We start from the raw sequence: 19,612 nt of genomic DNA, 5'->3' as shown, positions 1-19,612 counted from the left end.
TGCCCTTCCTTTCCCCAGGATTCCAAGACAGCCAGCTAGAGCAGTGGTTCTCAACCTCAGCTGCACATTACATTAATCTGGGGAGGTTTCTACAATTCCGCTTCCCAGGCAGCACACCAGACCAACTAAATCAAAACCTCTCTGGGTGGGACTCAGGCGTAAGAACATTTTAAAAGCTTTGCAGATGATTCCCTTGTGCAGCCACAACAGAAAACCACTGACATCGGGGAAGTGTGACTCCATCAATTCCACCATCACCCACTTGAAAATCACTGCCATACACTCCAATTCTATCACTACCTCCTTAAAAACGGTTATCTCTCATGAGCTGAGGTATCACAGTGGAATGATACATTCAAGGCAGGATGTCCCTTCATTCATGCTGTCCCTCCTACCCTCTCCTTGCTTTTGCCATGAGCTCTATATTGGCCCTATTCAGATCGAATTTCTACAATGTTCAGCAATCACCTTAATGGACTAATAACAAGTGTGACATGATCAGATATGAATGCAACTCAGTTCACCAGAAAAGGAAGACCAATTTAAAAAGAAGATCAAGCTGATGAAATACGTTTCCAGGCAATATAATTTAGATGTAATTATTATAAACATAAACAAAGCCTATGACCAGAGTGACTTAGGTTGTATCCAATTTCCATCCATATTCCATTTTTACTGGACATTTGATACATGTCACCGTATATATAATGAGTTTCTGGGAAAGAAAAAGGAGAAAAAGCCAAGTGATTAAGTAGATGTTTCTATACAGGTTCCCTTAATATGTTCTCCCAAATCTTCATGGAAATCTTGTTCTGAATGCCCAAGTCTGCCTACCCCACAGGACTGTGGTAAAGCCACCATCCTATCTACCTTAGGTCTGCTTTATATGTCCTTTTTATTGAAAAGACGCCAACCCCTTGGAAACCAAATGAATATCTGAACTGTGGGGATCTTCGTGAATGGGTGACACTGGTGGTGGAGAGGAGTTAAATGGGGCTTGTGGTGGGTCTGGAGCAAAGACGATCTGAATTGATGCTCAGATGATAGTCTGGAGGGCTAAAGGGTTTAGACTCTGGCCTTGGAGAGCTGAAGTTTCCTCAATATTTTTTTATAAAGATTAAAAATAATATGTGACAGAAAGGAGAAAGAAGGGAGGGACAAATGAATAACATTGGGAAAAACCTGAATGTCATGACTACCCCAGTGGGATAAAATGAGCAATTGCCAAGCATCACTTTCAGCATGAGGCATGCCTTGGCCCACACCTATGTGGTGGTAACAGAGGGGCTGCTGATAGGAAGATCTGCTTGTTCCACTCTCCACAGCCCACAGAGACATCCCAATGATAGGGGCTGTGTATTTGGTAGGATTCTGCCACATGCTTATGTGGCTGTTCCACAGTGCATAGAACAAATCAGACCTTTCACGTAACAATCGCAGCAGCCAGAGTCTTTGTAGTCATCTGCTCAGCCCAGGAAAGGGGCCATGGGCCAGCCATTTTTTCTGGAGAGCTATCGTTTTTACAGGCTCTTGTGTGGTAACATCTCCAATAATCCAAACTCTGACATGACAACAGCTGAGGGAATGTCCCTAACTTGATGGAGCAAAACAGGGATATAGACAATTTAGCAGAAAGAAAGTCGGGTGCTACACTTAGGCAATTCTTTGAGGAGGGCAGGAATGACATCAGTCTCAGATTTCATTATCACACATGACATCATGAACAACTAGATATCTATCAAGAAGTCTTCTGTTAATTCAGAAAGCTGAGTGCTGGGAATCTGAATTGTCTTGTTATCTTTTACCATTTCTCATATTAACATACAATGGTAATTTTTTATTATTAACAAAACACTGCTGGTAGTTTTTAAAGACTTTTGGATTATAGTGATCTACACAGCTTTTAATTATTTGTGCCTTCTTACTGACTCTGAGTTAAATTAAAATTTGAATGATCCACGTTTACCTTGAACCACATAATTTAGGTTTGGGATCAAAGAGATTCTGAAGCATCTCTTAAGACCAAAAAGTCTAACCAGCAGCTAACGCTGCCGAGGCTTATAAGCTTTATTTTATTTTTTTGCAACATTATTTCTAAGAAGATCAACATTACAGTGTAAATGACCACAACAGAGCCTGGACATCAATAAAGGTAATTATTCTTTGGTTGTCTCTTTCACTTAAGTCTCTGAGGGCCAGTCTGCCTCTCTAAACTCCACTGTTATCTCCAATTCTACATACTAATATGTTTCAGGAATGTTGTGAGACAGATTGGCAGTGTGATTAAAATGTAAAAGGTGACATAGAAAAATACAGTGTTTTGTTTACTCAAGGTTTTACTATATTAGCTATAATAATATATAAATATAGAGCAATTAATTACACAAAATGTATCTAGGCTATATCAATGTAGATTGAACTATTTGCAAATATAAATCTGAAGCCAAAAGTCCCAAGAATCTCCTTATCTTCAAGTTTGATTTTTTCATTTTCTTAGGAACAAGGGAGGAAAAATGATTCTCTCTTTTATAAACTCATAGATAAATGATAATGACTGAGCATGTCAGCACATGAAAGAGGTTTCCACATACCCTTGCACTTTGTCGGTTCACTTTCTTCTCCTCATCAGGAAGTGGAGGCATTGGGTAAGGGTATTTTCTGCTGGAGGCAATAGACCCAGTTGATGAAGAAGGAGACTTGGCAGGAGATAAAGTCCTGAGATGTTGAGAACATGAAATAAACATCATGTGATTGCCTAACATTTTTCAAATATCTGAAAAGTGGGTTCAGAACAAACCCTCTGACTTCTAACTTTCATATGCCACTACTGCAAAGATTTAACTACTGGGAAGATATTCTGTCATTCTCAACAGTGAAATGTATTTTATCTTCCTAATTTCATGACTGCGATGGATTATTTAAATGTTAGTACACAGAATGATACTTTTAAACTACAAGCCACTAAAAATGTATCCTATAGAATAGATAAAAAGCTAAAATGGAGAAGGGATGAAATTATTCTAAGAGCTTATAATGGTAAATTACATGTATAAAATATTAATATTGTGCCTTATTTTTACCACTTAATGTAAAAATGTTTAAGTACAATAATTCCAATTTTCTCTTAAGATCTCAAAATCCATTACAATTGATATATTTATTAGTTGCTAAATCACACACCAGTTTACACAACACTCATGCATTCAGAGGCCAGTGTGTTAGTTGTGAAGGAACAAAGGCAAATACAGGGCTTTTAATAAATTAGTAAACATGCAAGCAGTAAGGAGTGCAGAGTTCCAGCCAAACAAAGTATGATGAGAACATACAAAAATGGTCTAATTAGTCCCTACCATCAGCATTTCTATGTAAGCCGTTGGTGTATTATGCTGTACTTGATTGGTTTTGCATGTGTAGTGGTAATTTGTGACTAAGCTGAACATACTAGACAAGCCCATATCTATTGCTAACTTGTCTTTAAAGTGAAAAAAAAAAACAGCTGAGTAAAAAATGTCTACTCATAACATATCAATGAAAAACAGATGTGATAACTGTAGTACCTATTCCATTCACAAACGTTACCACTACACATCCACTGCTCCTTAATCCCTGGTGCAAGGTGGTAAAAACCGACATTGCTGAACTGGTTACACTGCCACATTACAGCAGAAGTATTTATTTCAGTAGAATGTACCTCATCTGCTGTGACTGACCCAGCCTGGGAATGTTGGCTGGGAGGGGTGGGGGTAGCATTGGGTAGGTCAAGATCTACTGCCTAGGCTGCATTCAATAGCATAAAGGTGTCTTTTTTTCCTCCCTTGTTTTAAATTTTGGTTTGCATGCATACATTATCCTTTGCTCTGGTTCTGCCATAGTTTTCATACTAATTTCCATTTTATGGACACTGAATTCAAACTAAAGTTTGAAAATAATTTTTCCTACACACCCAAAGATAGTAGTAGTGAACATTCTTGATAGATTTTAAGAATGAAGAATGGTACAATTCACTTTTAATCTGTAACTCCTATTTTTGAAAAATGGCTAGGACCACTCCTTTGCCTGAATGCTTAGAACACAGCAGCTCTTTGATTTCTCCTATGTTAATGCTCTTCATTGCGGAGTGGATGGGTGTAACTAATAGTAGTACTTCAAATTCTCTAAAGTTCTATTAAAGCAATGTACTACTTCATATTTTTTAATTGAGAAATTAATTTTTTTATTTTAGAAAAACACTTTAAATAGGACTATGATCTTCAAGAAACAAATTTGGTACATGTAAGATGATGGCAAACTTCTGCATTTAGATATTTAAATGCATCTTTCTAAAATAAGACTGTTAACCTGGCATCAGTTTTTTAGCCTAATCACTACTGATAAAATATCCAAGTTTAGGAAAGCTAGTAAGGTACACAAACAAATAATTAAATCTTGTTTACTTTAGGGGATCATGCAAAATGAGGCATCTTTTTAATCTGCTGCAGCATGTGTGTCCACACCATTAGCTATTAGCTTTTAGCTTCACAGTCATTCCAGCTTAAAGCTGGAATGCTTGGCCATGGGTCCAAATGGCCAGCCTGGAACATGTACAAAGCCATTCCAATGAGGGGTGCTGAAGGTCCAGTCTTCCCCTCAAATATCTTCCTATGGGCAAAGCCAATTAAGTTAGAACAAAAACAGGAGATTTTCTGCAGAACCCCAAAGAAATTGCACATATACTTCTTCTTAAAATAACACGCTAGTTAATTGACACCTTGGACCCTGAGGGGAAGAAGAGAAGCTGAGCAGGAAAGTTTTAGCAGGGGAAAGGGTCCTGGAGGCGGGTATAAAAGTGATTATCTTGGGGGGATGAGAGCACCAGAGCAGGAGTCAAAACAGAAGTAAAGAAAAATAACATGCTTGTTAATTGGCATCTTGGACCCCGAGGGGAAGAGAAGCCCAGCAGGAAAGTTTTAGCAGGGGAAAGGGTCCTGGAGGCTGGGTGGTATGTGGCAGCATAAAACTGATTATCCTTGGGGGGATGGAGAGCACCAGAGCAGGAGTCAAAACAGGACTAGATGCCATGATAGGGTAAAACACTTTAGGGAAAAGAAACTCAAAATGTCTCACAAATGTCTAAGGAAGACATTTCTTCAAAACTATCTCCAGGCTCTTTTCTGACCTTGATTGACTACTTGCCTGGCAGTTCCAGCCTGGCTTTCACCTAAAGCCAGGCACCAGCACAGCTCATTCACTTAAAAAGTAAAGTGCATCACTGGATACAAGTCAACCATTATTATTACTGCATTTTATTTTATTTTATTTGTTGAGACGGAGTCTCACTCTGTCAACCAGTCTGAAGTGTAGTTGGTGTGATCTCCGCTCACCACAGCCTCTGCCTCCCGGGTTGGAGTGATTCTCCTGCCTCAGTCTCCTGAGTAGCTGGGACTATAGGAGTGTGCCACCACACTTGCGTAATTTTTGTATTTTTAGTAGAGACAGGGTCTCACCATGTTGGCCAGGCTGGTCTCAAACTCCTGACCTCAAATGATCCACCCACCTTGGCCTCCCAAAGTGCTGGGATTATAGGCATAAGTCACCCCGTCCAGCCCATTACTGTATTTTAAAAAATGATAGTTACCATAATGGATACCCTATTAGAATTACACAATAAAAGTATGTTTGTGTGCCAGTGGATTGTGGTGCCTCTTAGGGCTACATCAAACTTCCTTGGATTACCTTTTGTATATATGCCTGTAAGGCCAACCTCAGTTCAGTTCTGTACCCACGGACAGGCTAAAAACCAGGCCAGTCACATGGAGAGGGACACAAGTCCAACTCTTACTCACTTGTGTTCATATGTGAGTTTTATAGTAGGTTGATCCAGGAAAATTTGTTATTTTATTTTTATTTATTTATTTTTTTGAGATGGAGCCTCGCTCTGTTGCCAGGCTGAAGTACAGTGGTGTGATCTCGGCTCACTACAACCTCCGTCTCCCAGGTTCAAGCAATTCTCCTGCCTCAGCCTCCCAAGTAGCTGGGATTACAAGCGCGCACCACCACACCCACCTAATTTTTGTATTTTTAGTAGAGATGGGGTTTTACCCTGTTGGCCAGGATGGTCTCAATCTCCTGACCTCATGATCCGCCGACCTCGGCCTCCCAAAGTGCCGGGAGCCATCATGCCTGGCCTAGATCCAGGAGAATTTGTTAAGTGTACTAAGGGAGGATTCAAGTCATCAGTATCCACTCTGCTACTTTTAATTAAGGTGAAATGGAAAAGGTACAGATTTTGGATTCAGAGCCAGGCTCTAGTTCTGGTTCTGACACTTACTAGCTGTGCCACCTTGAATTACTCTTTGTACCTCAGTTTCCTCCATCTACAGAAAGGTAATAAGAATGCCTACACCTTAGGATGTGAGGAATAAAGATATCTCACAGGCACTTAATACACGATAGTTGTAATTATACATTTTCTTTCAAAGTCACCAAAAATTCCATAGAATCATGGAAGTGGACTCGAAAACCCTGATGAAGTGAGAAATCAATGGGATAATACCCGAGAGTAAGGATACCTTCTGAGAGCTTATAACAGAACTGCATCCAGGATCTGGGTGTGGCAAGATAATGCACTTGTCCTGATCTCACTTGCTTCTTCCTGGTGGCCCGAATTCATGCAGAGAACAATCTGAGCAACCACTGTCATATCGAAACTGGATAAGGGGGCACAGCAGAGGCACTCTCATCACTCAATATCTATTTAGGCATTTGCCTTGCTCTCTCTAGCAGTGTGGCTACTATATTTTAAATGCTGGACTATATTTTGAACCAGTTTGCTGCAGATTGCCTTTTGATAAGGATGCCACAAAGCCAACACCACATGGCTGTAATCCCAGCACTCTGAGAGGCTGAGGCAGGTGGATTGCTTGAGCCCAGGAGTTTGAGACCAGCTTGAGCAACATGGTGAGATCACATCTCTACAAACAACAATAAGGTGACTTTTGCCCTCACTGGTGATTTTGACAAGAAGGGTAATCCTGAATGACCTGGCCACAGATGAAGCAGATCTGAGCCTAAGCATAGAGTTGGCAAGGCACAAGCCAAGGTGTGGAAGCACTTTGGGGCTCCTATGTGAGGCTTGGCTTGGATAGAGAGTGGATGAAATTGTCCCTTGCACTAGAATCACTGTGTTAAACGTTCTGGGCCATGTCAATTATTTACCACCACCACAGAAATGCTGTATTGAATTTCAAATCTTATCACCTGTATTAACCCAAAAATGAGTTAAATTATAACTGTCCACAGAACTTTAACCTTTAAACATAAATATGATTTTTAACAATTAATTCTTAATTTCACTATCTACTGTAGGAATCAACATCTCATATTAGAATAGAAAATAAAGGAACCCTCTAAAATTGTCCTTGCAGTTTTTTGCACGTGCAACCGGGGTGCTAAAGCATTTCCCCATCCAAATTGCATTTAGTCATGCGGCTTCTGGGCAGACCTGGGTGCTGATTTTAAGAAACGTGACCTCTTTCTCTGAGAGCCACATAAACTACTCAGTTCACCCAGGGGAGGTGAATCAACTCTTCCGGGGTACCATTTCACAAATTATTGCTGCAAAAATGCTAAATCCATTTGGGAATAAAAACCCTAACCCATATAGGACCAAAGTCATTCTGTTTTGGATCCATGGCTGGTACAAATTACAATCTGCCCACAAGCCTGAGGAAAATAGAAAGGAGAAATAGGACTGCAGGTGAGCCAAGATTCCAAATAACAGTCAAAATCATCTTACCTGTCTTCCTGATGTTGGCCATCTTGGGAGCTACAGATGAGGGTGGGATGTTTGAATGTGAGTGTATGTGTATGAGGTTCAGTGTGGGAAAGTGTTGGACAAGCAGAGGGGCAGGGTAGGAGGGAAAGATGGGGTATAAAAGCAGGATATATTTTTATGAGCAGGCAGGAGTTATGCTTTCCTTGGGGCGTATGCAAATGTTATGGATCGAATTAAAAGGCAGGTAGGTCTAATCATTTTCTCAAACTATACATAACTAAACTAAATGGTACACTGGAAGAGAGAGTCCACCTTATATGGGTGCTGAGAGTTAAAAACACATACATATTTTGGTATCTGTTCAATGTTGACCCAAGACATGGCAATCAGTAACATGAGTTTATTGTAAAATTGTGTTCAGAAGAGGTAGTAATTGAGTACATATTTCTCCTTTACCTTAGTTGTCCACAAAGTAGTCAGATATAAAGTGGACATTTACCTCTAGGAAATCACTTTATTAGAAAGGGTGAAAAATGCCATTAAGAACTCTTGGAAATTCTTTCTGACCTGTAAATGTCACACAGAGCTGCAGTGAATTGAGTAAATTTGATAGTTTCTAAAATGTAGTGATATTCTTCTATTTTGTGAGTCAATAATATATTTCCAGCTGCTTCCTGTTCTATTTGAAGTATTAGATGACAACATTTTTATTAGCATAAAAAATTCCTCACATGCTTTGTTGAGAATCTGTAAAACACTTCTCAGCACAGCCTTTCTCTGGTAGGAAATGGTTATACTGAACAAATAAAACCTAAACTCATTCCACATACTCCCATGGGGTCAATGTTGTCTCAGTAATTTTCCAGTTAGACCAAATCATTGTTTCTATCCAAGTAAAATCCCATCACATTTCACTTAGTTTCTTTATACGTTTTTCCTTGAATTTTTGTATACACTATGCACTCTTAGGCAGTAAGTAGGAAAAATGCATTATGAAACTGCTAGATTATAGAAACTAAATTGTTCAGGTTAATAGTGCTTCTTTATTAGTGGAAAGTATGTTTCATGCCCATAGAACACTACATAGCATAAAATGAAGAGAAAGCTACTAAAAAGCTTAAGATGGTGATAGGGACATGCACTAAACGGCAACCCTTTCAAATGGCTTTATTTGAAACATTCAGAAAAGAACCAGACTTGCTCACGAAGCAAAAACAGAGTCAAAAGGCAGCAAATAAACAAGGACCCCTTTCCACCTATAGGAACTTGTATTGGGAGATACAAGATAGAGAGCCAGTCACACTACAGTATTTGTATGTGCTGGGAGAGTTTGAGAAGGATATAAAAATTAATTTATAAAATACCTAAAGTATGGTCCTTCAGTGTTTTTATTCACATCTTCTACCCACTTAGCTACATTATAGTCTCTTTTGAACCATGGGTTTAAATACCTGCAGAAAGCAATGGAAGGAACAAAGAAAGCAGAACAAGATAGAAAATCTGAAAATACACAGCACAAGCTTAGCAAGGATGTCTTCACCCTCCAAATGCAAGTGACCATGGCAAATAAACCAGAATGGATGTTGGGTGATTATGAGGCAGTCTATACAATGACATGAGAATAATCTTAGCTACAACAAGGCTCAATCAAGGCATTCTACAATGTATTCGACATTTCTGGGAAAGCCTTTTCCAGTGGCTTCCCAAAGTGAATTAGAATCTCCCTTTCAATCACAGTACAGTCAGCAGTCCCATTCACCCACCTCCAAAGTGGCTTTTTCCAGGCCACCTCTCATTTGGCTCTTTGGTTTTTAAATGACAATGATGCTTTTTGAAAATATTCAGATGGCTGCAATTCCAATCTGGCATTTGGGCATACAACACCCTAAGAACAATTAAAAGGAACAAAGTTCTCTTTCCAATATAAGAAGGCTTTTACATGACCACTGTCTTACTCCCTATAGAGGATCCCAAGCTGGAGTCAACATGAAAGTATGTTCCAGTTGACTCTGTAAGGAGCAGATAGGGTCCCACTCTTTTGATCCTGGAGCCTCAATGCGCATTAAGTGTGGTCTAAATAGGCCTCCATGATCTCGAAGCTGGATTTAGCAATTTAGTTGCAGCTGCAGTGTTCCTTCCTCTTCTTTGTGCACTCCAAAATAAAGTGCTCCTGTTTCCATTAGGAACCAACCCTCAGAGGTTGCCTTCCAAGTGTCTGACCATGAATTGTGTGAATGACTGCCAGAGAATAATAATGAACTTACTTAGCATTTCCCTGATGGATCTGGCAATGTTTCCATCAGAATTACTGTGCAAATTTTAAAGGTAATAAAACTGTAGGGAGGTCTAAGTTGTTGGTTTTCCCCAGAGTTTCCTTTGATTTTTACCCTGGGAGCCAAGCAAAAATACATCCCCTTCAGAGTCTGCCCTTGTGAAATAATGTAGATTTAACAAATTCCACATTGGAAGAATTTGGAGGTTTTCTTTTTTTCTTTTCTTCATTTAAAAAGTAACTTCTAGAGATACTATAGACAATAAAGATTCAAGCTCTATAAAACATAAGTTATTTGTAAACAAACCAGGGGAAATTATAAAATACATTATTTATTTTTGGTTACATTTTGCTTCTTTCCCCCATATTTAGTTATTGAGCTGTTCATAAATATGGAAGACTACATTTCCAATTACATAAAAATATCAGGTTATTTTTTCCACAGCCCTTTCCCTCAATCGAGGTACTATACAAAATAGCATTGTGAAATTCCCTTCTGAAAGAAGGGTTCAGTTGCTTTTTCTGCTTATAAAACCATTTTTGGTAAGATAGTATCTCCTGACTCAGAAACAACTCACACTAGTTTTGCCTTTAGCCACAATCATTGCCAACTTGTGCTTTCACAGATAGCCAATTAAAACTTGCATAAAGATTTCCACTGAGATTCTCAACAAAAAGAAAAAGTCAAAAAGCCAAGTGCAGCCACAAATGAAGGCTAGTAATGCTCTGGCCTGGGGAAAACCGTAGAAAAAGCCCATGCAGCTGTAATCAGGTGAAACATAGCCACACAGCAAAGTGAGTCACCCACAGGCAGACGGCCACTTCCGGGAGGAGACATTTGTTCCTTTCACTGACAGTCTTAGAAACTCAAAGGACTGCTGCCACAGCTATTCCATGAATGCTACAACAACATGGGTTGACTTGCACTTGATGGACTTTTTTCTGTTTCAGGGAGCATTTCAGAAGGCTGTGGTCACTTCACCATAGAGTTCTTCACTGAAAAGAACTCTCAATTTTGTGTTCTTTCTGGGGATCTGGCCATGAAAATGTCTTCACGGTGAGCTTCCTGACATCTCAAGGTCATGGCGGCTGAAGTGATGGGATTTTATCACATTGCAGTAAATCTACCTATGTGGCTTGCCTTGGCATATAGCGCAACATGCAAAAAAAATGCGTTAGATGGGATAGGGGAGCTCTTTTTGTTTTCCAGGATGGAAAAGCAAAGGAAAATTAGCTGGTGCTGGCTGAACCAGGAGCACCTCCAAGCAAACATGGGGGCTCGCTCAAAGATCAAATGACCCTGTTCTCAGCCAAGGAAAGGACTTGGAAGGAGATTAAGTGGCAGCCCAGAATGAAGGGGCAGGTGGAGACTGACCTGTGATCCAGACTCCCTGTCTGGGGGCTGTCAGAGCCCCCTGGGCTTATGCCTTGGGATGGGACTGTCTGGGCGAGGGAGTGCCCAGGCTCAGGTGCTTGGGGCTCCCTCCTGTAAAAACACAATATATAATACAAAGTCTAAGCCAAAAAAATTTTTATATCATTTACAACAATGAGGAAGATGCAAAAGTTTTGACTGGAAAAACAATACAATATATGAGGACATTTTATTTTGTTAATTAGCAGAGCATGTATTTATGGTACATGTTTTAATTCATATCCCAATTTTTCATCATCTTTTGGAATAATGAGGTATTAAAGGGAATTTTGAGTAATGGACCTGAAATATCTCTTATTTGAAAAAATAAAAGAGATATTTGTGGTGAATTTGTTCCTCTTGTAGTCACACAAATGGTATTATACTATCAGAAGCAAATGGGATTACTTAAATATGGAAAGTATTAAAAGTTTGCAAACATAATTCTTGATATGCTACGTATCATGAATCCTCGTAAGAAAATATATACGTGTGTGTGTGTGTGTGTATATGTATATACGTATGTATATAGAGAGAGAGTTCCTGTACAAGAAGGTATGTGAGAATTGTGGTCAGCTTTACAGACTTGGATCCATTTAATTAACATGAGTCATGTAACCAAAATCAGAAAAGTCTGAAAAATCTGAGGAAGTCCTTAATACTTCTCCCTCACAAAGATGAACCTATTATAATGTCATATTAAATATTATAATTTAATTATCTCATAGGCAAGATTTCTCAAAGGCTATCTGCAGTATTACAATTTTAATCATACAGTGTGAGTGGAAATTATACATAACATTTTAAAAATAAGTAACTGCTCTAGAAAACATCGTATGAATATTGTTAAACACCAAATGTGCTTTCGGTCCTAAGCTCACAGCTTTAACATAGTACTGATTTTTTTTTTAACTTAGGAGTTTTTGAAGCCTTGTTATAGGAAATGCTGTTAGAACACTAAACAGTACACAAGGAACTTCTAAAGAACATTTTGCAATTTTATCTGTACACCTGTGAGCAACTAAGATAAGTTAAGGAGCTCTTACTAGGTGACCTCATGCAAAACAAACCAAACAACATTCCAAGAAGAGTTTATCAACAATGAGCCCTAAAGCATACAAGTGCTTTGGGAATGGATAAGATAAACTCTAACACATTAGTTATTTATGATGGAATTCTATGATGCCATTCTGGACCATGCAATGGTATCACTTGAAATTGTCTACTGTGTCTATAAAGTATCCTCTAGTAAATGTTGACAAGCCACTTACAAGACAATACCATTCAGGTGGAAGGTCCAAATTTCAGGGCAATGTTATTATTCCTGGACTGAAAAAGGCAGGGTATATGATGGAAAAGCTAACATAAGTTTTTGACAAGCAGTTAACAAATACCTGCTATTCAGACTTTCCAAGTATTAAGGCGTGAAGAAGCAATAGAGATCCTGGAAATAATAACTATCACTACAGTGAGAAATAAGTAACAAGTTTTAGGAAGGATAAAATAGAATGGGTAGAAAAAAAAAAAACCGGGTGGCAAGTTCAGTCCAAAAGGATACTAAGGATGTGTTTTATTCCATGAAGGGAGATAAAGATTTGAGGAGGTTTTGTTTTGCTTGTACTTTCTTAAATGGAGAAACAAACAAAACAAGTACATTATTTACTTCATTATAAATGACTTCAAATGTGACTTCCAAACCCATCCCCCTTAAAAAAAAAAAAAAAAGTAAATGCATGGCTATCATTTAAAACGGATAATGTCGCATTTAGTGACAATGATTCAGTTAAAGAGCAAGTTTAGGAAAATGCCCTTTTAAATGTTCTCAGATAGAACATTTAAAAGGGAAACTTATTCCATAAGTCTGAGAGAATGCTTAGATTGCAGCCATGAAGACCTCATAGTGGTGATTTCAGATTGTGAGCAGTATCATGCTCCAGTAAAATGGGAATTTTTCCCTGATGCTTACAGGCTGTGTGAGTATTGGGGAGAGGAAGGGTGACCCTTTGAAATGGTTGAATCCCAGATGATGAGAAGAAAGGAATGTTATCAAATTCCCTTCATACAGAACCAAGACCCCACAATGGCAGGTGACTGGAGGAAAAAGCCTGCAGCAAGGGTGAGACCCCCACTATCAATGAATATTGGTATGGGCGCAGTTGCGGAGATGCCTATGTAAAAGAGAAAAGCCATGGTTAATTTTTAAAGGGCAAAAAAGAATTTAAAAGATAAAACCAAGACCGAAGACATGGTTTACAGTTCTTTGACTATCTGCTTAATTTACTTTTGACACTATTCGCACAGGACCTTGGAGTGCCTTTTTTTCATTAGAGGTTCAGACTTACTCAGTTGAATTAGACCGAGGTCTAAATCTTTTGCCTCTGATTTTCTTTTTGTTGCCTCCCAGGTTACCTGAAAAAGATGGTTTAGAGCTAGATTTCCATGTAAATAAGTAATTGCCCTATGTCTAATTACGAGGCATTTCAAGTGGGTGTAATTTATAAGCAGCACCACTGTGGAACACTGGGTTTTCACACTGTGCAGCTTTCTCAAATTAAATTTCACAAAGTGTATAGTGTCCTGGTGCTGCCGAATCCCACCATTTCCCATCCAGATAAAACCTAGGCTCTCATTCTACATATTCTCCTCTCTGTTGGGAGAAAAGCTAAAGAGCTTCCAAGAAATGAAAAAGTCTTTACAACCAGGGGCCACAAAATATAAAATTGGATTGTGTGGACAGATGGATTCAGAATGCCAGCCTCTACCTTGCCAAGAGTTACTTCGAGGTCGCCCATTTTCACAGATGTCTGAAATATGTTTTGTGTCTGGAATCCTTTCACTCCAAGAATGAGACAGCCCATTTGACCTGAAATTGAAAATATTGATAAATTGTTCAAAAATGTAACCAAATGAATGTTTTGAGATCAGTAAGCAAAACTTCTAAGCATTACTGTGCATTAAATAAAATAAATCAAGAAAGAAAAAATCTGAAATGAAAGAATGAAGAGAACATGAAAGTCTTCATGAAGAAGGCAGAATTACACAACATCCAATTTAAGAAAAGTCAAATACAATGGAACCCCATTACAATAGTATATAAATGAAAAGTATCAAGACACAATGCAAGCCAATTTACATTCCCCAGAACGCAGCAACCACAGAGCAAATTCACTATGTATTTCAGCATAACCCCAGCAGCAGAGTTATAATGGGGTCCCACCATAGATGTTTCTTAATTGTAAAGCAATGGTTTCCACTCAAATATTATGAGAACATGGACTTCCAAGAGATTACATAAAGATTTGCTCAAGTGAACCTGGTTAACATTTATCAAAGCATTATTTAGATTTTCTTAAGTAATAAAATTATTTTCTAAGAATTGGCATTTTTTTCCACAAATATGGTCCAAAAAAGTGTAGTACATGTTGGCTAATTGTTCAATAACTGAACTGAATCAGATGTTTATCATGACAGTGCCTCTCACAAAGCCCATGTACCATCGAGCCCACCTGCTATTTGTGTCCTACCATCTTTAAATGAATTATCTACAAGAAGCAAAATTTACACACCTACCTTGTACCACACAAGAATTTTAACAAGCTACATATACTTCAGAGTAAAGTCTTAACAACTTTTAGCTGCTTAAGAATCATAACCCACTGAGATTTTCCTAAAATCTGGGAATTATTCAAATGGATATTTTAAACTCTTTCATAGGTACTTTAGAAAATAGCACTATACTTAAAAATCTTTTCCACATATTATTCTGGTTGATGGTTAATAATTTCTATTTCAAAAAAAAGCTTTCTACTGATGATTGAAAATAAATGGAACTCAGCACAACTATTCCATATGAATTCCCTAGGTTGGAATTTCTCAACATCATTTGCTACTCACAGAATGACTTATATTTTGTACAAAAGAACAACAGAAATTCTGCTGGAAACCATTAATTTCTCCACTAATTTACCATGTTATTTAATTTAAAATTTAATATTCTATCAAGAAAATATTTGTATTAGAGAATTCAAGTAGAACCCTAGTCTTCTGCTCTTAGCCAACAAGCCCTCCATAAATTAAAATAATACATTTTTAAAAACATTCTTCTGTAGAACCATACTCCTTTGGCGACAACTATTGTTTCTACTTTTGCTTTAAGCTACGTTATCTAAGTGAAAACTATCCTTCATGCTTAAGAAAGTTCCACATAAAGTAGAGTTCCCAGGTTTCACTAATTCCTTCTATTCTCGTTCCTGATTAACGTTTACAAAGACTGAGAGACATTACAGAATATTTACAGATGATCCACTCTATACAGAACTGCGGAACAGGTCATGTTTCCTCTCAATAAACTAGCAACTTCCCCTTCACTCTGCAAAGTGGTTAATGTGCTCAAAGGCATGAGCAGGGCTATCAAACCTTTTCTCCTGTCCATTACACTCTTATTTGCAACTTTAAATAAATAAATTCTTCTATAAGAATATTTTTGCTTCCTTCAACATGAATATAGGTCTCATTTCCTAAATTATGCCAACTATTTATTTCTTCTTTTTATTTATTTTGTTAAGCAGTTACAAAGCATGCAGAATTTTAAATGGTGTCATATACCTTAAGATGCTAGAATAAGAATATAGCTACAGTGTCTAAGACATATAAATATTAATTCCACCTGTACTGTTATAAAACTCAGGCAAAATTAAAAACACTTAATTTGTCAACTAAGTTGTAACTTATAAAGTCTAGAAATAATCACCCCCCCAAAAAGGCAAAATCATAATACTGAAATATATGATTCACAGAGAAGCAATCTTTGTTTCATAGCGAGCTTAGCTTTGATATATATAAAATTAAAAAATATTCAATGCAGCACTTAAATTACCAATTTAGTTAACAATTGCTTTTATTGAAGCATGACAGTAACCTTTTTCTTTGACTACCAAACATGACATAAAGCTCACCATTTAAATATTATTAAATACTATGTATAGTTTCTTAAGCCATATAAAGCAAGACTGAAAAACCCTGAGGTTTCTATATAGAATCAGAGTTATTGGTTGGTTTGCTTTGTTTAGGTTTTGTGGCCTGATTTGTGTAATGAGTGGTTCTGAGCATATGGCATTTTGAAGTAGAGTAATCAAAGAACAAAGGATACTATTTTTTAACATTCAAGAAAGAAGGAAGAAGTAATCAAACCTGCTGCAAAATAATGAAATGTTCTGACTAATGGAATAATGTGTGATGGAACAGGTAGAAATCTGAAAATGCGACAGAAAAGCAGACCTCTTCTTAGAACTAGATGCTGAGTTTGTGCTGACTCCGGGAGGAATGTCGCTATAAAAAGAGTCACCATCTCCAGGCTTTTTTACATAATCTCCCTGGGGTAACTGTCTAAGGCATAATAAACATTTCAGAGTCAGAAAACAAGACACACACATGAACACAGACATATACAAATATTATTTCAGGAAAAAAGAGAGGTAGGGATAATGATCTACATGAATCAAATCTATCACAACACATAAAATTATCAATAAATGAGACAAGTTAAAGTCATTCTAACTGTAGAGGCCAGAAATGCAATTACAAATGTCTTTATCGTTTGGATGAATAAAGCCTTGCTTTGGGGAAAAAATATGAAAATATGAGTGTTTTCATGGTAACTTCATTATACTTGAAAATGTTAAGTGCATTTTTGTCTTTTTTAAAAAAACAATTATGTCAAAGGTGTGTTAGGACAGATAGTCCCTACCCAGATTAAGCATAGCTTTTCTTTTCCTTTGTGGTGAATAAACTGTTAATAATTTCTAAACATACATAATGTAACCTGGATTTGGTCTTAAAAGAACTGATGGATTTTTAAACTATTATAGAATTTAATGCAAACAAATCACTATTAGAGTTTGATGTTCAACTTAGAGCTTCATTATTCATTTAACAGAAATATGAGGAAATAGAAAGATTCAAAGTTAAATCAAAAAGGAAATTTTATAACTGTTCAGTGGAATATGTGAAGGAAGATAATTTAGCAAGAGCAAGAAAAGGTTGAAAAAAATAACTGAATTTTTGTTGAGACTACAGAAGCATATTTATAGGTAGCTGGTGGGTGACCTTAGTTCTCTATCTCTACTGTAGTAGTAGTGCACTGTTATTGACCCAAATCATCTGATTTTCAATAAACCAAGATTGGAACAGATTTTTATTACTTCTCCTAAGGTAATCAGATAGAAACTTTTAGATAAGGCCCCCACTTAACCCTCCTGCAATAGCTAATCTGGTCATTTGTCAGTGGTGTAGCCTCCCAAATAGCCAACTGCATCAAAAACTTGATTCTTTTCTATTCAGTACTATTGCTGGAGGTGCCACAAACTAGTGCTGAATTGAGAATTTTTAACAAAGCTATGCTTAATTAAATCTCCAGCAAAAGCACAAATTTGCTAACTTTTTCTTATTTGGTTTCTCCTTAATTACCATTATAATTTTGATTATTTGCTGATGCTGAATTTAATCCCTCCAAAATGCCATTTTCAGGTGTTTGCTTGCTTAAATTATTGCCATATTGTTGTAAATGTTTAAAATACATGGTCATTCATTCTCTTGAATGATTGAATACTCTCATATTATTTTAATACTATTTAGTTACACATGTCTGTGAATCTGAAAGATTTTTCAATCAGTATGAAGCATATATTTTAACTTGTGTGATTTAATTTACTCTCTTTTACATTTACTAAAGAAAGCAGAATTTTTCATGAAATTAGTAATGTAGGATTAATTCCACCTATAACTTTTTTATATGATTCCTCCAAAATATTTTTAATTCTGTAAATGACTTCAGTTCATAATAGTTATCCTTTCTTTTCCCCAGTACATAAAACATTAATTTTATAGGAAAAAAATACAAAACCTCATATTTAGACTGTTACATGACACCTGCTGTATCTTCCCCTGTAAGAGATCTTTATTAATATTTTCTATTTTACCTTGTATCAGTAAAATATTCCATTAATGCCTGAAAAAAAAAAAGCTGTCAATAAAATCAGAGTTCTATTTTTTGCCTTGGGGAGAAAATTTCCCTTTTGTGTTATATTAATATTTATAAAAGAATCCCATGAACACATTTCCAATAATAATCTCTATGGTTAACAAATCCCATTTATCACTACTATTTTTACTGATAATCTTTATAAACTGATGAGATGTGCCTCACCAAATTCAACTCAATTAAAGACCAGGCTGGGCATGGTGGCTCATGCCTGTAATCCCAGCACTATGGGAGGCCAAGATGGGTAGATCAGTTGAGGTCAGGAGTTGGAGACTAGCCTGGCCAACATGGCAAAACTCTATCTCTAGAATAAATATAAAAATTAGCTGAGTGTGGCAGCGCACACCTGTAAGCCCAGCTACTTGGGTGGTTGAGGCACAAGAATTGCTTGAACTTGGGAGGCAGAGGTTGCAGTGAGCCGAGATCGCACCATTGCACTCCAGTCTGGGCAACAGAGTGAGACTCCGTCTCAAAAAATAAATAAAATAAATAAAAGATAAAGACAAGCTATTATATAAGAGCTCCGAACTACACTTGACCATTCCCAGTATTCTATCCCACAAATTGCCTTCTCTTTACATGGGTCTGGCTGGCCTTCAGGCATTTATCCTGGCAATTACCAAGGCATCACTTAGCTGACACTAAGGATGTAGACGGACTATCGTTCCCAATGGATGGGGCCCAATTTTGTTTTTTGTTTTTAACTAAACATGTTTTATTAACCCTTCAATGTAACTTCTCTGAAGTCCATGGTCATTTTTTACACAGTGCTCAAACACCCTAAATGCTAAATAATCATAAACTGTGGGTTTCAGTCAGTTTCAGTTCAATGTACTTCTGGGGCACTACCTTGTTTTCATTATGTTGAACAGATTCGATTCTTATCTATCACACTGCAAAGTCTCCAAAAGATAGAAATTCACTAGCTTTTCCTTAAAATTCCATGAGGAAGGCATGTAATGTTCTTCCCATGGTAAATGTCAGTGATAGGTTATGAATTTCATTAAAGATCTCTTAAGAACAATGTTTTTGGGAGGCCGAGGTGGGTGGATCACGAGGTCAGGATTCCGAGACCAGCCTGACCAACATGGTGAAACCCTGTCTCTACTAAAAATACAAAAAAATTAGCCAGGT

The 19,612-nt window shown here is 37.4% G+C and overlaps 1 protein-coding gene across 18 annotated transcripts in view; it reads right to left on the bottom strand.

Moving 5' to 3' along the window:
* ADAM22 (ADAM metallopeptidase domain 22) overlaps nt 1-19,612 on the bottom strand; it is a 246,479-nt gene that overhangs the window by 6,962 nt on the left and 219,905 nt on the right. For 2 of the 18 annotated variants that reach the window (XM_021936095.2, XM_021936091.2), the window contains 6 exons: nt 16,630-16,824; nt 14,202-14,302; nt 13,782-13,848; nt 11,401-11,511; nt 9,118-9,204; nt 2,592-2,715 (listed from right to left, as the gene is read on the bottom strand). In XM_021936095.2, coding sequence (XP_021791787.2) covers nt 2,592-2,715; nt 9,118-9,204; nt 11,401-11,511; nt 13,782-13,848; nt 14,202-14,302; nt 16,630-16,824 — 685 coding nt within the window. Of the gene's footprint in view, nt 1-2,591; nt 2,716-9,117; nt 9,205-11,400; nt 11,512-13,777; nt 13,849-14,201; nt 14,303-16,629; nt 16,825-19,612 lie in introns of those variants that run through there. The other 16 variants (XM_021936098.2, XM_021936092.2, XM_021936099.2 and 13 more) reach the window with 10 other exon arrangements.

This window comes from Papio anubis, chromosome 4, assembly GCF_008728515.1.
Source record: "Papio anubis isolate 15944 chromosome 4, Panubis1.0, whole genome shotgun sequence".
Taxonomy (NCBI): domain Eukaryota; kingdom Metazoa; phylum Chordata; class Mammalia; order Primates; family Cercopithecidae; genus Papio; species Papio anubis.
Note: the sequence above shows the minus strand (reverse complement) of the source record. Positions and strands in the feature narration are given on the sequence as shown.